The 22318-nt window shown below is 37.3% G+C and overlaps 1 protein-coding gene across 7 annotated transcripts in view; it reads left to right on the top strand.

The window, feature by feature from the left end:
- The window catches only part of LRRC7 (leucine rich repeat containing 7), a 595712-nt gene that overhangs the window by 435554 nt on the left and 137840 nt on the right, over nt 1-22318 (top strand). For 5 of the 7 annotated variants that reach the window (XM_045292109.1, XM_045292107.1, XM_045292106.1 and 2 more), the window contains exons 11-12: nt 4365-4509; nt 12285-12357. In XM_045292109.1, coding sequence (XP_045148044.1) covers nt 4365-4509; nt 12285-12357 — 218 coding nt within the window. Of the gene's footprint in view, nt 1-4364; nt 4510-12284; nt 12358-22318 lie in introns of those variants that run through there. The other 2 variants (XM_045292110.1, XM_045292111.1) reach the window with 2 other exon arrangements.

Raw genomic sequence — 22318 nt, 5'->3', positions numbered from 1 at the left:
CCAGGAGAATGTAAGTTCCTGTTTTTCTTAGTTCATGCACCACAATGAGTTAAAACATTATACCTCTTCAGTGCTATTAGAAGCCTAGGCTGCCATTTTCCCCTCTAATTCTCATACATCAGAGAAGCAACTAGATAGTGTCCAAATCATTAATATCCTATAATGTTCTATCTTGTGACCAAACTACAGATTGCATCCTTATCCAAAGGTTCATCAACCACTATATTATTAAACTTTGTATTGACCCCGTATTTATTTTTTAATAAGCTCCAGTATTTCCTTTTGATTTATTTTCTACTGCTCACCTGTGCCCATAGGATGTTGGAGCAGCAGTTGATGTCCCCAAGGCCTCTGAGACATTGTGCCTCTAAGCCCTTTATCTCTCCAGGCTGCGATGTAACATTTGTAACATTTTTGACCAACTCAAACATAAAGAACAATCTCTTATTGTGATTCCAAAAAGAGTGCTTGGAAACCACACACTGAAAATAGTGGGTTCTCCTACAGATAGTAATAAAGGCTACTGCAAGAAGGAAATATATGTTATTGGGAGAAAGGAGAAAAGCGAACAGAGACACAGACACATGTATTTAATACTCTCCTGGCGCTCACCAGAAGAGTGAGCTCAGGTGATGTCATAGTTCTTTAAGGCGCAAAACTAAGGAAAGTGGCAGTATTTTTCCACGTGATGTGTTTCAAAGACTAGGAGATTTTCAGCACTCTCTTCTTTTTCACCCAATGTGTTCTTCCTACCTTGGCAACTCTTCTGCTATTTCAGGACTGTGCTCACACCCCCTTCCCACACAGGGAGCCGGGAGCAGGCCGAGGAACGTGTGCTGGATGTATTAAGGGGGTGGAAGGCAGAACTGGAAATATGCTCAAGTGGGCTTTGTAAGCTGATGTTTAGAATTAGTTGAATTTCAGCCTTTCCTCGTATTAGTTGAATAACTTTACATTGTTCTTTGAAGTAGATATTCTCATGAGTCCCTCCGGAGGAATGACCTTACTCTGTTCCTCAGCCTCTGCGAATGCTATCGGTGGTTGTCCACCCTTTACAGGGATTGGCTTGCCTGAAGAGAGCTTCCCTCCCTGAGACTATACCCTTTTTCTGGACAATGTAGGGAGCCCTGGTGAAATATTGGCTAAGTGTTGGGCTGTGGTCTGCAAGATGAGCAGTTTCAAACCACCACCCGTCTTGGGAGAAAGACGGGGTTTATAACTTCGGTAAACGAATGCAGTGGCAGAAATTCAAAAGAGGGCAGTCTTCCCCTCTCCTTCAGGATTGCTGTGAGTTGGCATCGCCTCGATGGCTGTGAGTTTCTGGGCATCCTGCATCTCATGACTAGCTGTGCAAGGGGAGCAAGGCTGACACCTTCACAGACAGCCACCCAGGACACCTGCAGGCGATTGCCGCTTCAGTCCTTCTGAAGGGTCAGCAGAGGCCTTCCTCAGAATCTCATCTTAGCCCCAGTGCTTTCTCTGCCAGTCCAGCTCGCTCTCCGTCAGGCCCCTGTCTTTATGCAGGTGTTTAGCCTAAAAGCACTCTCTCATCAACTTTCCTGCACTTTTGCTTCCCAGGGAGCCCAGCGTGTGGTATTACTTCATTTGAAGGCTTTGATAATCCTTGAAATGCAACTTCTGATTCAGTAGGTGGATCTAAGATCCTACAACAAGCTCCCAGGTGGCACCCATGCTGCTGGTGTGCAGAACACATTTTAAATAGCGAAGATATCCAGTATTTTATGGATAAAGTGCTTAGCATGATGCCCAGTGCTTACATATATGTAACAAATGAGTAGATACTCTGCTTATTACTCACTTATTAATTATATATAATGTGTCAAAGAAGTAGAGACACAGTAACAAAGTGTACACAAGTAGACCAGACAAACAGATAAATCATTGAACCACAGAAAGCTATGAGCATTTCTTTGCAAAACATGCCCACCCCCAAAAAGAAAAATCCGGACTTGACGTTCATCCTGTTCTCAGCCCACTCTTGTCCTTGTCCCAGTGAAGCAATCACCATTCTCTCCTGGGCCCGTGCGTGATTCGATGCCTTCTCTGTCCTAAGCAATCAGTTATGAATGCAGCCTCCTCATCATCCGACGTCTGCTGCTTGAACCAGGTCTCTCTCTCTCAGCTAATCCACTGCCAGAAGCTTCTCTAACACCAGTCTATTCCGTCAGAAATGTACCTTTCCCATTTCCCAGAAGTTGCCTTTGAAAGCACAAATCTTCTCATGCCATTCCTCCTCTTAAGTCCCCGGTGACTTTACTGCCTAAAACATAACATCCATACCCCTCAAATGGCATGTGATTAAAAGACCTTTCAATACCTGACTTCTTGTTATAATCCCAGTTATTTTGAATCTTCCACGCTTCCTCAAAGGTGCCGTGCATCTTCATGATTTTTTATGAATATGGGCATCATTCTCTCTTGCAAACACTGCCAAGGACAGTGTTGCTTTCTGTTGTACACAAGGTGACCGTGAGTCAGGACCATCTCCAGGCTGCCTCGCAACAACGGGCTCTACTCCTTTTCTTCCAGGCAGCGTCTTCCCGGACTTCTGTGGCCTTCCTTTGTTCTTCTAAAGCATTTCCTGCAGGCTTCTTTTATTGCCCATATCCCAGAATATTCTAATTATGTGTTTACCTTTCATTTTCTACACTACTGCGAGATCTTGACGTATAAAAAGTTTGTCTTATTCATGATGTTCCCCTGAATCTAACATAGGACTTCAAAAAGGGCTCTTGGGTGAATGAAACATTGAATCTGCATCGTGGGATAAAACCTAGGTCTTTCAGAAACATTTGAAATTAGGAGGCTCAACATGTCCAACAGGCAATGTTTCTTTTAAAAAAATACTTTGATTGGGGCTCTTACAGTTCTTATCACAATCCATACATTCATCCAGTGTGTCAAGCACATTTGCTCATATGCTACCATCATTATTTTCAAGACATTCTCTTCCCACTTGAGCCCTTGATATCACCTCCCCATTTCTTCCCTCTCCCTCCCGCCCACCCTCCTACACGAACCCTTGATAAGTTATAGATTATTATTTCCATATCTTACATCATCCTCTGTTGCCCCTCACCCATTTTTCCATTATTCGTCCTCCTGGGAAGGGGTTCTAGATTGATCCTTGTGATTGATTCCCCCTCTCTCCCCCCCACACCCTCCCCTAATCCTCCTAGTATCTCTACTCTCTTTGTTGGCCCTGAGGGGTTTATCTTCAAGGCTTTAAGACCCCAGACGCTATATCTTTCGATAGCCAGGCACCATCAGCTTTGTTCACCACATTTGCTTATGCACCTGCTTTGTCTTCAGTGATTGTGTCGGAAGGTGAGCATCACAAAATGTCAAGTTATTAGAACAAAGTGTTCTTGTGTTAGGGAGTACTTGAATTGAGGCCCAATGTCCATCTGCAACTTTAATTTTTAACATATAGATATGAGTACATAGTTCTATTCCCCTCTCATTATATATGCATTTACATATGTACATGCCTGGTTTTAGGCCTCTATAAATGCCCTTTGCCTCCTGCTTCTTTCCTCTGTTTCCTTTTACTTTCCTCTCGTCCCACAAGCATGTTCGGCCTTCAGGCATTGTTTCAATGGCAACTTTGGTTATTTTTTTTATTCAGTAGAAACTTTGAGACAATCAGTTTGTTTCTTGTAACAGCATTATTGAAATAAAATCCACGTATAATAAAATTCAGTGGTATTAGAATATTCACTCACTGTGAAACCATAACCACAATATGATTTTAAAAGCTTCCCATCCATGCTAAGAGACAGTCCTTCCCTGCTAACTCACTACAGTCTCCTCCTTCCAGCCCCTGGCAAGCCGAGAGTCTGTGTAGATTTACGATTCTAGATAACCATCTAAGTGGACTTATTCTCTATGTGACCTTACTGAGTGGCTTATTATAACATAATGTTTTCAAAGTTCAACAGTAATTTGTCATGTACCAGTACTTCATTCCGATTTTTGTATGACTGGCTAATATCTCATTGATGGTTATACAGGATTTTTTACTCTATTCATCAGTTGATTGTTTTAACATTGGGGTTAGTATGAGTAGTGATGTAATAGACACTCATGTACATGGCTTCATGATTTCATGATTTCGTTCTTGTGAGTGTGTCCCTAGAATTTGCTGGGCCATATAGTAACTCTATGTCTAACCTTTTAAGGAATTGCCCACCAGAAGTGTCTGAGAATTCCAATTTCCCTACATCTGGAACAGTACTTGTTATTGCTGTGGTTGCTTATAAAATTAGTTTGACAATGTTGTCATTTTTAAATGCATTGTGAAAGTTTCTCAACTAACCCTGAGTTTATGCAATGTTATCAAGTCTATAGGAAAGCTAAAGATGCTGGTATACCTGGATATGTCAAAAAACAGAATAGAAACGGTGGAGATGGAGATTTCTGGATGTGAAGCCCTTGAGGACCTCTTACTGTCATCCAATTTGTTGCAACAGTTGCCCGACTCCATAGGTGAGAGTATAATGTTTTATCGTGTATGTTTATGTCAAACACACCATCGTCTCTTTCACCAATATTGTTTCCTGCAGTAGAAACAGTACTAGTGAGGAATGTAGAAATGAAGAATGTAGTAATAAATTATCTCACTCGTCAAGATCATAAACTGCTATAGTCAAAATATCAAAATGAAACATTATCTGTCGTTGTCAATTTAAAAATTAAAATTATCTTACTGAAATGACTATATTAAAGTCTTTTCATATGGCCTAGGTTGTAAAATGTTATTATAAGGTATATATACATCATAGATTTAGAATGATTTAATAAGCATCAATGCCTCATTTAATCACTGAAATTATAGTAGTTTTGTGCATAGAATGGTGCTATAATATATGGATTGTGATAAGAGTTGTATGAGCCCCTAATAAAGTGATTAAAAAATATATATATATATATTTATCATATTGTAGTAACATTGATAATCTAGAAATAATGCATAAGCAGAAAATATGTACTTAATAGAAAACATTTTATATTTCTATTATTTTTTAAAAGATACTGTGTTTTCTACAATGTTAATATTTATGATACTAGATAATTTGTTATTTTGTAGTAAGCACTTGAAGCATTTCTGTTTATATATTTTATATGTGTAAAATAATAAATTTTTCTACTTTAAATTATGAGAAAACCTTTTTTGTATCAGTATTTTGCTAATGTTATTTATGAGTATTCTCAGGTAAAACAATACTTTTCAAATGACACGTGTTAAAATATTTTTAGCATATATTTTGAAAGATGTGTTATAAAATCTGGAATTTAGTAATAGTTCTAAAAATTAAGTCACAACCTAAGTAATCTGATGGACAAGTAGCTGGTGGGGAGGGGGTCAGGGAGAGGGAAAAGTATGTTCCAAATTTTGCTCTTCAGTGTTTTATCACTTATATTTTCATCCTGATAGAGAATGCTAGATTTAATAAAATTAATCTCTAGATTTTTTAATTCTTGATTTTTCTTACATCTGATTCACATAATTACATATGTTATAAGAATATTTCCATAAGTTCTCCATAATAAGACTTGCTTAAGGGTGTTATTAAATATTTACAAACTCTTTTTCTGAAAATTCCAACTCAGGAAGTCTGTGATGGGCCCTCTCTCCTGTATTTTTGCTAAACATCCAAGCAAAATGTGTGAGAGATAAGTTTAGAGAATACTGTTTTAAGTGGGAGCAAATAATGAAGTATAATAATTGGAAAAATCATTCTTTGACAGGATAGCAGAGTGACTTAATCCATACTCTCCCACTCTTATTCAAGCATACTTGTCATCATTCCATATACGTAATGATACGAGATAAACTATATATATCAAACAGCATGCTTTTGTTCGTTACTCCCTCCTCAGTGCCTAGAACCGTGTCTGGTGCGTGTAATTGTTAGGTGCCGTACTCAATTGAATTAGCCATGCTTAAAACAAACAGGTACTTAGCTCTCAAAACCAGAGCTATCTGTTAGACACAGTCAAATCGGTTCCAATTCATAGCAACCATATGTTGAGCACAAGAAAACACTGCATCCTCCTCTCAATTGTTGCTATGCTGGAGAACCAGACAGAATAAAAATCGAGTGATGGCACCAGGCCTAATGAGCTCCAGCCCCACTCATAAAAGCCAGTACCAAACCCACTGACATCGAGTCAATTCCAACTCACAGCAACCCTATGGTGGGTTTCTAAAGCTGTAAGTCTTTACAGGGGTCGACAGCTTCCTCTTTCTCCCATGGAGTCTCTGGTGAGCTTGAACCATCACCTGGCTGTTAGCAATCCAATGCTTATCATTTCCTATAGGGAAACAGAAACTTAAAGGACCTTAATGTTAACAGGGGAATTGGAGTTTGCAGAGGATTGAAGCAGGGCGAGGAAACACGTAAAAAGGCCTACACACATGCTACAGTGCTAGGGTGGAAGCACAGAAGTATGAATTAACCTCTGAAACTTTGACCAATCACAAGCAGGTCTGGACTGGATCTGCAATCCCCACAAGCTACGAGAGCACCAAGTTGCTAATAAGACCTGGTGCTAAAATGCAGGAATGGGGTCACCAGCAAACTGCCAGGCACGGAGACATGAGCATAGGAAAGAAAGAAAGAAAGGAAGGAAGGAAGGAAGGAAGGAAGGAAGGAAGGAAGGAAGGAAGGAAGGAAGGAAGGGGAAAGGTTCACCCTCACAATCAAGATTGCTGACAAATATTTCAAAACAAAAGCTAATGCTGTTACAATAACGATTTGGAAAAACAAAAAAATGAATTTTCTCCAAGGCATATAGAAGTTATTAAACAATATAAAATTGACTTTAAGGGAGGAAAAATAATTAAAACAAGAGCTATAACTAAGAACAGTTTAAAAACTGATTAGAAATTGAAATGTCACCCAATGAAATAAAAATTCACCCGTGATACTAGCAGGCTGATATACAGAAACAATACATAGGAAAATAGCACTGAGAACTTATTCAAAATACGGACATAAGAGTTTTTGTTTTTTAGTTAAATAATGTAAAGAAAAAATTGAACAATTCTTATTTTCAAAAAGAATTCTAGAAATACAAAGAAAGAAGAAATGACAGAAAGTATGAACATGAAAATAGTTTGGTTTTTTATTTTTTTGAAATTATAGACACTAGTAATTGCTCATATGCAATCCACATGGTCCGCAGTTCAAAATCACCAGCGTCTCCTTGGGAGGAAGACTGGGCCTTCTATTCCTCTTCACAGTTACAGTTTCCGAAACCCAAGGAGGGTCCCAGTGAGGCAGCATCGACTCCGTGGCAGAGACTGAGAGTAATGTCTCGGGTTAAAATCTCACAGACAGGGCTAACAAGGACTTTGGGGGGAGGGGTAAGTTCATTGTTGTCAAAGGACAAGGAAAATCTTAAGAGCTCATGTAGAGCAAAAGGAGCTTATCTACAGGATAATATTTACAGATATAGCATAATTCTCATCAGCTTTAATAAACTCTACACAGTGGAATAATATCATCAAAGCATTGAGACCAAAAAGACCAACAACCATAGACCTATACCAAGCTAAATATATATTAAAGAGAAAGGACCAAATAAACACATTTTTACATGCATTTCACGCGGGAAGTAGAGAATCAATCCAGAAAGAAAGGAGTAAATGCATAAAGCAATGGCAAACAAGCACTACGGTGTATTAGATTGGTAGATCTGAGTTTTGGAAAACACCGTTGTCGAGTCATTTTGAACCCACAGTAGCCCTACGGGACAGAGAAGAACTGTCCCCCAGGGTCAGCAAGCCTAGAACCCTGACAGATAACGGACTCCCGTCTACAGGCTGCCGGTCTTCTTCCAGGGAGCAACTGGTAGGTTCAAATTGCCAGTCTTTCAACCTTCAGCTGAGCGCTTAACTGACCCACCAAGATACCTATCAGGTGCCACTGAATTGGTTCGGACTCAAATGCGCAACAGAAGGAAGCACGCAGATCCTGTACAGCCCTCACAATTGCTGTTTGTTTGAGCCTATTGTTGCAGCCCCTGTGTCCATCCATCTCCTTGATGGTTCCCCCCACCCCGGCCCCAACAGAACCTGCACATTACCAAGCATGATGTCCTCTATCATAGACTAGTCTTTCCTAATAGCCTGATCAAAGTACATAAGCAGAAGCATCACCACCCTTGTTCCTAAGGAGGATTTTGGCTGTACCTCTTCAATAGTGACTATAAAAAATTTCAAACAGAATTTCATGTTCCCAATGTTGAAATAAAAAGCATGATTTTTAGTGTTAAAGAATGCGAGTAAGGTTTTTGTTCAGGATGAGGATAAAGATACTAAATAACTTTAGAATTTGTGGGAAATATAAAGTTAAGTGGACATATTAAAATTTTAAATGTATCTACTTAAATAGAAAGAAATTTATGCTTCAAACTAACAGAGTAGACTGTAATAATGAAAATGTTCTTCCTATAGTAGAAGAAAGGAAAGGAGATGAAAATATCATAGAAATTAAAAAATAATATAGTATAATAAGCAGTAAATTAAGCATATCTGTCATCAATCACAATAATGTAAAGGGTTTAATATATTAAACTTATTTATTAGGAGATCCAGATATCTATACTGCATATTTTTAATTAAAATATAGTCTAATTATGAGATGCATCTAACACAAGGCACTGAAAGTTTGATCTAAAAAGGGAACTGAAATGGTCATGTTATTAACTCAAATAATGTTAAGTCTTGTCATTTAGTCATGTATTTGCTTAAAATAGCTACTTCAAAGAAATCAAACTGAGCAATTAGTCCAATCTAGGGCAGGAAGCATGTCGACATCATCAAACAAGATATTTGGCAAACAAACAGTAAGGCCGGCAATTGGTATTGCATTACATTACTATTTAGGATGTGAATGGTTCTGAAAATGAGAACCATTGTTCCAGCAGCTCATTCCTTTGAGCAATCTTCTGACATCTTAAATAATTTTGTATTTTATACATCTGAATTATCTTATAATAAATTATATTATAAAGTAGATAAATTATATTATAAAGTAGATAAATTATATTATAAAGTTTTCCTCAGAAAACTCCCTTTACGTCAAGAGGAATATCTAGAGAGAGGACTCAGAGCTCTGTTCTGAGACCAGAAAGTCATTCATTGATGCTAATTTGGTGGAAATTGCATTTTGCCTTCCTTGTTTGAGCATTGACAGGTCCGAGTTATAGCAACCAAAAGGGAAGGTTTCCCTTCTTCGTGCCTGGTTTCCTTCCTCAGCAGCTCTGGGGCATTGTAGGAATGCTACATACACGAATGCTCTGTGTACGGAGTCTCTTTCCTTAAGCTAGCCCCAGAGACAAGCCGGGCACACCGCCCTTCTAGATAGAGAGGCATCTTCTAGGTAGCAGAGACGCAATCAAGGAATTTCCCCCAATCAATGTCTCTTACTCAGTGTTAGTAACAAAGACTTTGTAGTCGCATCACTTAGATTCCAAAGCTCATGTAAGGGGTTTTAATATATTGAACTTATTTAATATATTAAATAATACATAATTCTCATTATCTGTGTGAACTTAAGCAAGCTCCTTGATCTCTGTGTACCTCACTTTCATCAGCTATTAAGTGAGAGACTAACATCATAGGATATAAAATATATCGGTGAAATTGCTTAGAAGAATACTTGGCACATGGTAAGGACAATTCATCAAAGTTTGCTATTATATTGATAAAATAATTATTGTTACAAGCGCATTTCTAATTGGCTTTCCAAATTCTGTTGCATGTGTGTGCATGTCATTTAAATATTAGTGATTTTGATAATAAATTATACCAATGTTGATGACAGTAATGATAATTATATATTTATAGACATCTACAAGTAATCAGAATTATCGTAGAGTATCTCATTTCTTTTTGACCTCCAGCGCCTCTTGGTTGAGATTATAGATTGCAGGAATGGGGAGTCAGGGAGGCGTACAAGTAGAGAGGAGCAGTCGAATCAAATGTGCTTGAATCCTGTAAAGCAGAAAAAGAAAGGCAGAGCAGATATAGCATTGAGACGTAATAAAGTGATTACTTGTTTGACCATAGATATGGGCAATGGGGGTCTAATTCCACTCCAGAGGCAATCAGGCTTCAGAACCTCACAACATAGTCCAGAATAGTCCCTGTAATGGGATATGCGAATGACAAAGTAGCCTCATCAGGAGTGAGTGTGGGTCCTTAGAAGTATAGACAAGCAGCTGAGCCTTCTGTTTTTAAAACGATAGAAAATTCGGTCATTTCTCAAAGCCACCTGTCTATTTTCCAGAAAAATCTGTCCCATCACCCTTTTTACTTCCTATCTCCCACCTGCCTCATTTTTCCCTCCACTACTTCAGACACAGGGACCGTGGCCCCAAAGGCTGCTCTAACCTACCATCGAGTGCGTATTCAGCCATTTCTGGTGCTGCAAAAAGCTTCCTGTGACTGAGTCTGGTGATCCTGCGATTCCCCTCTGGTTATGTCTGTCCTCCGCTAGATCTACTGGTGCACCATAGTCTAATTAGGGCTACCAAATCATTAAAAAAAACTAAGTCCAATTCTTAATTTCTTTCTTAATTGCTGATATTGATAAATAAACTCAGATGTTCATTTGTATTCCCAAAGTTAATATTTTTTAAATAATCTTATTGGGGGCTCTTACAATCTTATAACAATTCATACATCAATGGTATCAAGCACATTTGTACATATCTTGTCATCACCCTTTTCAAAACATTTTCTTTCTACTTCAGCCTTTGCTGTCACTCCTCATTTTTAAATGAGTGAATATTTTAATATTTAAAGAGTTATTATTTTATCGTCCTTGCTAATGAAGCTGAAATGATCCACCCATCCTTTGAACATAGATGAGTATGGAATTCGGTGTTCAAAGGTCAAGATAAGCAACTGGAATGTTCACTAGCCTTTCCCAAATGCTGCTGGCATCCTGAGGCACAAGCCAACACATTAACTTCAAATATTTTAGGGATCTTCTTCCAGTGGTCTCTCCACTGTGGAGTCTCCATGATGTGACAGAACATGTAGCAGTAGACCATAATTTAAAGGGAAGATAGCTTTTATTTCAAACTTCTGAAAATTTGCTCTATGATTTTGAAGAACTTTCAAAGCACGTAAGGGGGCCATCATGGATAGCTGAGTCTCGCAAACCATATTCAGAAGACACAAGCCTTCCAAGATAGTCTGCAAATAGACACACACACCCACACACACAAATTCCACATGAATTCTAACTAGTATATTAAAATCTCCTAGGAAAACTGTATTAAAAAAATCTGTGTATTTTGTTTAATTTGGCATTTCCCAAACACATTTGAAGCCAAGCCTGCTATTATCAATCAGAACAAGTTTTCTGCAGACACTGTAGTCTGCATTATATATGAGTAGTTCCGACGTGAAATAAACATTGATTAACACTAAGTAGAAAATTGCATTGAAAAATGAATGTTTTGCCCCTGGATTTGGGTTTTTTTCAGTCCGATTGGTACCATTAGATTATGTTATCACTGCATAAAGAAGTTGATTATGCCAAACGCCGCTGCTGTCGAATAGCTCTGTGGCTGTCAGTCCGGAAGAGCCCTGAGAGGGAAAGCCGTGAGCGTGTGGAGGGCAGAAATCATCCGTGAAAGATAAATGGTTGTAACCTCAATTCTTGACCAGTTTGATATGGTATATTAAAGAATATATATAGACAGCTTCCTGCTGATTCAAGTCAGGATTTGTTATACCAAAAAGAGTCTATGGTCATCTGCTGTACTTTTCCAGGCCCATAATTATCACCACTGCCCGGCTTTATCACATTACCCACTCATCAATTTTTATGCTTAATTCAGACTTATTTTCCATTTGTGTCATGACAGGAATGTTAGTCGTTAGTGCTTAGAGCAGTTAATTAAATATTAAATCACAGCTGGCTTGAAAATTTTCAACTGCTCGCTTTAAGACACAGTAGAATAGGGAAATGTACTATTAGCGGCAACTCAGGTTTCTATGTGCCCTGTGTTCATTTACTTGTCTGTACCCAGAACTTCAATCGATATAAACAATTTTTTGCAACTACAGTACCATAACTAGCCTAGAGTCAAATGTTAGTTTGGAGATTTGTATGATCGGAATGTAGCCAATTAGTGTGTCAAGCATTTCATCGGGATTGATATCTTTTACTTTTTATATCTCATTTCTTGTCATAAATCTGCACCTTTGTAGTAACAAAACTTCTTCTCTCTTTCAGGCCTGTTGAAAAAACTAACTACTCTAAAAGTAGATGACAATCAGCTTACAATGTTACCCAACACAATCGGAAAGTAAGTGCCAGTGCTTCGTACCAGCCAGTCTGTCTAAAGCCAGAAACCAAAGGAGCCATTGGTCTGTCTGCTTCAAAATATTCCCTACGTGGGCTCTCACTAATCTTGCTAACAAGTCAACTTGTTAGCATATGTGTGTGTGTATGCATATGCCTCATATACTGAGCAGCACATTGACATTAAATATATCACTTCATGAGAAATACCCATAAATCTTTCACAAGCAATAATAACAAATCCTGCAATTATACTCTTCCCAACATTTTCTAGATGCTACTAATTTAATGGAGTCACAGCTGTAAATTTGCATTTACTTAAGTATTTCTTATGGAATAAAATTAATTTTATGAGCTTCTACAGTATGTATGCCTTAGTATGTTATAATTATTGTATAAGTCCTATTAAGATTTATAGACATATAATGTAGGAGTTAAAGAAAAATAGTATTTGCTTTAGCTAGAATTTTTAGAAGCTTCAAGTTACCATCACTTTTTAAGGATAAAATATACTCCATTTGGGAGGACAAGTTTATTTCCAGTTTCACATTGTCCTTAATACTTGACTCACAATTCCATAAGTAATATGTATTACCACCAGTCATTTCTGAAATGCTTTTGTTCATAATTTGTGTAAAGTGGACAGCCATAAAGAACGTCTTCATTCTGAAATTAAGGAAAGCTGTTTTGTCAGAAAATTGCCCCACATCTCAGTCGGAAGACTTCTATCAATTTTTAATTTAGCAGATTTAAGTAAATCTGAAAGAGGGGACCCTAACTTATTTTTTAACAGCTTTACTAGCCATAAGAGACATACATTAGGGATCTACATTTTAGAAAAGTTTGTAAAAATTCCCAAAATAGAAATATGATTCTGAAAAACTGGAACCCCAGCCCAGATTTCCTACAATTCATCCCATATCACTTCCCAACCTTGATAGTCACTACTTATCAGGGGCGCCAGGGACCCAGCAGGCTGCCCTCAGGTACCTTTGATCTCTTCTCTCCTCAACAACAGTGTTTTCAGTAGATAGCATTGTCAGTTCTAACTCCTGACTTTCTTGAAAAGACAAATGCAGAAGCAGTTTTGCAGGAAGGATTTTCTGCTAATGTGATATAGCCAGAACATAACCAAAATTAATACTGAAAGGTAAGAAATTTTACAATTTATATGAATCTCATAATACTAGGACTGATAATGTCCACCATTAGTACTTCTTGTTCCCTAGGCGTCAGCCTCACTGACCCTTCTAGGCATCAAATAAACTAGGCTTTTTCCCGCTGCAGGACTTTCTGACTTGATGTTACCTCTACCCATTTTTGGCCAAATCAGTGCTGATTCATAATGATTCTGTGTGACAGAATAGAACTTCCCCACCCGTATTCCAAAGCGGCAAATCTTTACCAAAGCAGACCACCACATCTCTCTCCCATGGTGTGCTACCTTTACCTGAAATATTCTCCGGTCACGCTTTACAATGCTGACTACTCACCTTTTATATCTAGCCTTTTAAAAATTACTGTGCATTCAAATCAACTGGCAATATTCTTCAAAAAGTTTATTCTGATCCAGTACATCTGGGCTATGAGAAACCTGAGGTTCTGCTTTTATCAAGATTCCAGTGGCTGGCGATGCTGCAGGTGCACAGATAACACTTTGAGTAACAAAGCCTGTGTCTAGATAAAAGAGCCTAGTGGCACAACAGTTCATCACGAGGCTGCTAACTGAAAAGTTTGCGTTTAGAACTCACCCAGCTGCCCAGAAGGAGAAAGAACTGGTGGTCTTCTCCTTCAATGTGTCAGTCTATGGACAGCTCCAATCAGTCCCATGGGGTCTTTATGACACATTTGATGGCCCTCAACAACAACCCGCATGAATTTAAATATAACCGCCACAGGGAAGCCTTCCCAGAATGTCCTATTGAATGACATTTCTCTTACAACCGTAGATTGACAAGTTTTCTCTATCCCCATTGCCGTTTTATCTCCTTTATAGCATTTTTTACCATTACTAATTGTATATTTGAAATCATCTTATTTCTTTATTCCATCTCTTAAATATATATGCCACACCTCAGTTGATATAGTTTTTGCACTCCTGTTGCAAACTTGTGAAAGTGTCTTAAAAATTATAAGTATGAGATCATAGTTTATTTTTGGTTTTGATTTCTATGTGGTTCCAAGAAAATAAATGTTCTTCAGTAAAAAGGTAAGATTATCAAAGATTAATGTTGGTGATGAATATGCTGGCATTTCTGTGACTCTTATGTCTTAATTTCCCACTACATGCTTGATTCAGAGTGAAATGAAAAATGGAGAAAGTATTCAAATGAATACAGATGCTGGGATATTTAGAATTCACATGCTAAGTTTTATTTTCATTTTATTTTTAAATGATAACTCTCTTGTTCTTAAAAGCATGAAAGAGATTTATCAAAGATAAATGGACCTATTTAGTTCAAGGGTTGATGGCTGGTTAAGATAAAGTTTAAGTATCCTTCCACACACTCATTTTTTAGTGGTTTTTCAATACCTTTGTCTTCCTGTGATTATTGTTTGAGGGAAAATACAAAGAAAGTATTAAAGAAATGGACTAATAAAAACAGAAAAAAATAGAAAACAGTAATACTTTATAATGACTTTTTCTACCTTAGAGAATTCATAAATTGCTAGAATAGAGGCTTAGTTCAAAGGTTAGAGATAAAACTTTATTATGCTCTTATTACATGATACCCAAAATCATATAAGGAAGTATTTTGTAAACAGTGCAACAGCCTATAATTTATTATGAAACATTCCTTTTTTTTCTTGTGCAACACTTCATAAAACATTCTTTATAGAAATTTGGATACAAAAATCCCAGAAATGTTAAGCTAGTTACAATGATGAGAAATATCTTCATTATATAGATAAATTATTTCAATACTGGGACTTGTCTTTTGAATTTTTATTAATGTATCGTGGCAAAATTTATATAATAAAATATTTCCCATATTTCAGTCATTTTAAGAGTGCAATTTAGTGATATTAATTACATAACCATCCCGTTCAAATCTCATGACTATCCATCCCCAATTTTTTCATCACATTTAATACAAAAATCATTAAGCATTACGCAATAATAACCATTAAGTCTTTGGTCATTTTTAATAGCACAATGATTTGAAATTACTTGAGTAATTTATTTTCAAATTCTTTTGTATATCCCCTATGTCTTTTTTGTCAAATTGTTTACAAAATTGGTTATTTTTGTTGTTGAACTTAGTGCCTAGGAATTCCGGAAAGTCTAAGAATTGAATGTGTAATCGTCATATCACAATAAACATTTTCTTGTGTGCTCAGATTATGTCAACCTGAGATCCAATACTTTGACACACGTTATCTTGTTGGGTTAAAGGCTCCAGGACTCCTTGATAGCTCAGAGTTCCCTATCAACAGATACAGAAATTGAGGCTGAGAGAAATTACAGAGCTAAAGTCAAGCAGGATGATGCCCTCGTGGTATATGTGATAGTTAATTCATGCACCTCATAAATGAGTTTTCATAGATGAGTTTTGGTAATTTGATGGATCCTACTGCTCTATCAAGCAATATCATTCATAGACTACACAAGTAGAGATCATATTTTAAATGGTTGCTGTAGTACAATGGTTGGGAGCTGTCAGAAATTCAAGTCAGATTCAAAAAGAGGACATGGACCAGGAATAGCACAGCTGATATCAGATGGATCTTGACTGAAAGGGGAGAATACCAGCAAACTGTTTCCCTGTGTGTCATTGGCTATGCAAAGGCAATCGACTGTGTCTGTCAGATGATGGATAACATCGCAAAGAATGGGAGTTCCAGGGCCTCATGTGAAATCAATAGCAGTGGTTCTGACAGATCAAGGGGATCCAACTGAAAGTCTTTAAAACAAGAAAGGTGTGTGTCATTTAGCCATGCGCATTCAATGTGTATGCTGAGCAAATGATCCCAGGAACTAGACTGTATAAAGAAGCCATGCTGTATAAGTGATAAGCCATGCTTATCATTTAGCCATGTTTATTCAGTATGTATGCTGAGCAAATGATCTAAGCAACTCAACTGTGTAAAGAAGAATGCAGTGCAGTACCGTGATTGGGGAAAAACTCCTTAACTACATGTAATGAGCAGATGACACAACCATTCTGCTGAAAACGAAGAAAGCACACTAACGAAGACCAAAGACCGCACCCTCAGATGGATGATATCTAACCATGAAAGAAACAAAACTCCTCACACTGGGCCCATCAGCGACATCATGACAAACGGAAGATTAAAGTTGCCGATTTACAATGAATGCCATCGGAAACAGCAGTCAAGAAATCAAACGATGTATCATTGCACTGAGTAAATCGATATCTGTAGTATCAAAAGGCAAAGATGTCACTTTGAAGACTAAGGTGTACCTGATGCAAGCCGTGGTATGTTCAATGACATCATGTGATGTTGAGAGTTTATGTCAACTAGACACTCGTGGGTGAAGATAGGGGTGGAGCAAAACCTACCAATCAGGTTGCAGCCTCATGGCACTCCCTTGGGTAGCATAAAAAACAAAGAGGGACACCTTCAAGAAAATGGATTGCCACAGTGTCTGCGACCAGGGCCTCCAGCACAGCAAGGTTGACAGGCCGGCGCAGGACTGGGCAGCGCTTTAGACTGTTATACACGGTGTTATGCAACTACTTTATTCCCAGAGGCAAAATGTCTTCCATAAAATAAGAAACTTCATGTTGACACTTCTCTTTCTCTGCTTTAGTCTTTAACAACAATAACGAAAATTCAAAACCCATATGGATATTTTTTAGGTCTTGCTCTCATAAAGTAGATTCAAATAGAAAGACTATTGAACTAGATATTATAAAATATGAATAGTTGCGTAAATCAAAACAACTCTTTTCTTCTCCTTGGACCTCAGATTCATGAGGGACATTACAAGGAGCAATGACTTTGGAGTCAAATACCCAGGTGTGGGTGTGAATCCTGGTTGTGCCACATAGGTTGTTAACTTAAGCAACTTATTTAACCTCTACTGGGTCACACATTGGGCTGCTAGCCAGAGTCAGCAGTTTAAATTCACCAGCTACTCTGCAAGAGAAAGATGTGGTTTTATACTTCTGAAAACAACTACAGTGTTGCAAACCCAGAAGGACAGTTCTATCTCATGGCAGTGAGGTTTGTTGTTGTTGTTGTTGATGTTTGACAAACTGCCTCGTTTTTTATTAACACATATGTTTAAAAATTGTATTCCATTTTTTAATGTCGATGTTCCAGGTGGTAAATTCCAGTATTCTATATTCAGACTTTTATAATCACAAGAATATAAGTAATTTTTCTAAATATCTTAATGCTATGAACTCTGCTTCTTTCTGTCCCTTAAACATGGAAGAACACATAAGAAATGGGTAACGAATGAACACAACTTGGGGAGAAGATCTGGGGCATTGAAGAGACTTTCTTCATCATATATCCACTTGTATTTTTGGAATTTTATATCATGTAAATGTTTTTATCTAGTTAAAAAATTAAAGACAAAACATAAGCATACCCAAATACATCACTAAATAAAGCTCAATTTTTTTCTTTGCAATTATATACAAGTCTTTCCATAGTCCGGTCTAGACCAGTGTTTCTCAATATGTAATCCCAAGACCAGCAGCATCATCCGAATGTGGGAGCTTGTTAGGAAACATATTTGGGGCAATCACCCTGGATAACAAGCCAGAAAATCCATATCCTAACAAACTCTCCTGGACATTCAGATGCACAATAAACTTTGAAAACTACGGGTTTACATACAGCTTACTTTTACAATGATCAAGTAGCTCTCTTCTCAAATCCTATTCCATTGTGCCTCCATCAAAATTACCCAGGATCTTTTTTTTTTTAATGAAGTTCCCTTTGAAAGAAAGTTTAGCTTATTGATATGGACTTTGGATCTGAATTCAGATCCTGTAGATTAAAATTTCTCTTTTTTAATGTGCTGTTGAGTAACATAGAGCATTAGTTCCTGCATTAGTAAAATGGGAAATTCTAGTAATAATGCCTACTTCATAAAGATGTTATGCGCATTACATGTATTAATAAAAAGAGGTCTTAGAGTAGTGTCTGACACAACAATACACGTTCAATGATTTTTTTAAAAAATAAATAAGCCTAATCAATAAATAAGCATAATAAATAAGTCTAATGATTAACTATTTTAAATTTCTGGGGTTTGGACCCATGAAATGAATGGGCTTATTGGGTTGTTGTTGTTTTAAGATGTCATTCCTTTCTGTATTACCCACTTGGACTTCATCAAAATCTTCCTCTTAATTAGAAGTTCTAGCCCACTTATGAAGAAAAAGATGCAGCGTTCTACTCCCGTAAACAGTCACGGTCTCAGAAACGCACAAGGGCAGTTCTCCCCTGTCCTACATGGTCACTATGATTTGTACTCGGCTGAGTGGCAGTGAGTGCACCCACTTATTAACTACCCCAGAAATCCCCAAATTGTATTCCTCAAAGTGGTCATTGCCTGAGATTTTAGTGAGTTTGCTATTAAAGCAGATTTCATCGAAAAATAAATTTTAGGACTCCATATGTAAGCTAGAGAAGCACTACTGATTTGTGATTGTTTTTAGTAATTCTATTAATTTATTGTTTATCTTTTGAATTGTCATTTTACTTTTTAATTACTTTGCTGTCTTCCCAACTAGAAGCTCCTTGAGGGTCAATATTATGTCTTAAGTGCGCTCATCTCTCCATTTGACCTAGGCAATATGGCACAAGGGAATGTTGGCAGGTCTTGGAGCTTGAGCTGCATTTCAGTCTTGACTTCCTCACTCATTGATTGACTTAGGATAAATTTATTGATATCTCAGATACTAAACTTTAAAATGGAAACCATAGGGCTACACCTTACAGGGTTATCTCATACTTAATATCAAATAGTAAGCCTTCAATAAATTACAGTCACTGCCATCGAGTCGATTGTAACCCTTAGCAACCCCATAGGCCTGGAGAAAACTGTCCCTGGGGGTTTTCAAGACTATATATCTGTACAACAGTAGAAAGTCTCATAAAACGTAGAGAGAAAGTTTAAAATGCACTTAAAAATGTTTTAATGTATTTCCCAAAGTAATAGAGGCAGTCTAATGAAATTAATGTCCTTGAGAAAAGAACAGAGAACTGATCAAATGAAATGAGAGAGATGATTGCGTAAGATATCAGTAAAAGTGCAAACCCCGTGCTGTGCGATGACTCCCATGAAAAGACAGCTTCCTGCAGTGCATGCTTCTTCCCACTCTCTGCCCTTAGGTTTTAGGATTTGGGCCACTGTGAAGAGTTAACAGACAGTAATTCCAATATTCATTCCAGCGTGTATGAAATGTGTCTATATTTTAGCTGGTTAAGAAGTCTTTCTGCATGTTCCCGTAAGACATAAGGAATATCTCCCTTAAATGTTTTTGGAAGCAAATAAAGCTATTTTCTATTCATAGGTTGCAAATGTGTTCACTAAAAAAAAATTTTACATTTTGGTGATATTTTTTCAGTTAGTCAAATGTTTATGTATGTTTTATGGATATACATATACATACACACAATTTTGATTTACAGTTAATTTAGATACTTTCCTAAAGAGTATAGAGTGAGGTAAAGGTTACTATATTGCTTTGAAGAGATTGGGGAAACTTGGAAAAGAGAAGTGTATTAAATATTATAATAGTAATTATTTTCAAAATCAGTCAATATCAATATTTCATCAATAAACCTATTAAATGATTGTTATATTTTTCCATCACTTGCTGTTCTATGTTTTAAATGAATTTGATGTGCACTATGGGATTTAGTGCAAAAATTGAGTGAGTTTCCTTAAGTAAACAGTATAGAATAGCAAGTGGTATGTTTTACTAAGCTAATGAGACCCTATGCCAACTTAGATCCATATTTGTGTGCATTCCAAAGAAAGGTGACCCAACAAAATACAGAAATTATCTAACAAGATCATCAGTATCACACGCATGTAAGTTTTTGCTGAAGATAATTTAGATCCCATTGCAACAATGCATCAACACTGCCCTAACCAATCTTGTAAACGTTTCTCTCTGCAACAGTGCCCATTTCCCAATGATAGTCTCTTTTCTGATTCTGTAGTCCCCTCCCGCAAGGGTGATCAAGGGAACTGCCATCAATTATGATGGTTTCCCTGGTTCTCCATAACCTAGTCAAGTGGCCGTGGGAAAAAGATCTCCCTTCTACAAATGGCTTGTCTGTTTTTCTCATCCTTGTGGACGAGAAACTGTGACTGTGTTTGAATGTGGGAGATGTAGCATGTGTTTTTCTATCATTTATATTTGAACTTGGGGTTGCTTTTCTCCCCTAATGCAATTTCAAGTACTATAACCTACCTCCAGTAGGGTTATTTAAATATATACATTACCTAAAGCAAAGCTTTACTGTGTCTTGTAGTATTTCTATGGGATTTATCTATTTTGAGAATACTTTGTATATGTTTTAGAGCCCTTGCGACATTGTCAGATAAGCAATGGACTACTAATGTCAAGGTCAGCAGTTCAAATCCACTAGGCACTCAAAGGAGAAAGATTAGGCTATTTGATACCTTAAAGAAGTAGTTCTCAACCTTCCTTTTAATATAGTTCCTCATGTTGTGGTGACCCCCACCACCCATCGGAAATATGTGTTTTCCAATGGTCTTGGGTGACCCCTGTGAAACGGTCGTTCGACCCACAGGTTCAGAACTGCTGCCTTAAGGATTTACAGCCTTGGAATTCTTATATAGGGTCATCATCAGTCAGAAATGACTCAGTCGCAAAGCTTATTTTGTTTTGCTTTATTTTGTCTTTAAATGTTTTCAAAGGCTGTAAATTCTGCTCTGCCTAGATCCTGCAGCATCTGCATTACCAAGAAGCTGGTTACAAATGTAAATTTGGGTCCCACCTCAAATCACTGAATCTGAATAAATATTTTAGCACATCTCATCATGGTTTGTGAGAACTCTGAAGTTTGGGAAGCACTGTTGCATAGTACTTTAAATTTCCGTGGCAACTTATTTTTGCTTTCAATGTATACAATTATAAAGATATAACTTCTACAACAAAAGGTAATCTTTGTTCTATCTTTTGATGTAGTAACTACAAATGCCAATGATGATCTTAGTAAATAGGATGACAATTACATACAGGACCTTGTGTTAGAATGCCTTAAGTGATTTCCAACATGAGAACTATCAGTATGCCAACTGAAACTGTGACTGTGTTTGAATCTTTGGAATTTTACAAATTGCTAAGGAATATGTGTTGTGTGCCTACTAGCTCTTACATGTAATCTAGCCATGTAAAATATTTTCTATCTACAAATTTGTGAGAGTAGACAATTGTGATGTTAAAAAAAAAGTTCCTAATAAGCCATATCAATCTGAGTTTCTGTAAACCACCTGGAGTCCCAGGTCATGTGCCATAGGGTACTAGGACATTGAATCTTGGATCTTCAAGGTTCACAACATGCTCCAAATGACATACCAGTCCATTTCAGCTCACTAATGCCTAGGATTTCATTTCATTTGACTTCCATTTTGATTTGACATTCATTTTGATTCAGCCTTCGCATATTCCAAGTTCTGATCATTAGCAGATTTTTGCAGCTGTTTCTCCTTTTTTTTTGGTCATTTTATTGGGGGCCCATAAACTCTTACCACAATCCATACATCCATCCATTATGTCAATCACATTTGTACATTTGTTGCCATCATCATTTTCAAAACATTATCTTTCTACCTGAGCCCTTGGCATCAGCTCCTCCTTTTTTTTTTAACATTTTATTAGGGGCTCATACAACTCTTATCACAATCTATACACACATCAATTGTGTAAAGTGCATTTGTACATCATTCTCAAAACATTTTCTCTCCACTTAAACCCCCGGCATTAGGTCCTCATTTTCCC

Source organism: Echinops telfairi, unplaced genomic scaffold, assembly GCF_000313985.2.
Source record: "Echinops telfairi isolate 266 unplaced genomic scaffold, ASM31398v2 ScPeMD7_443;HRSCAF=831, whole genome shotgun sequence".
Taxonomy (NCBI): domain Eukaryota; kingdom Metazoa; phylum Chordata; class Mammalia; order Afrosoricida; family Tenrecidae; genus Echinops; species Echinops telfairi.
This window is presented reverse-complemented; position numbering and strand designations above follow the sequence as displayed.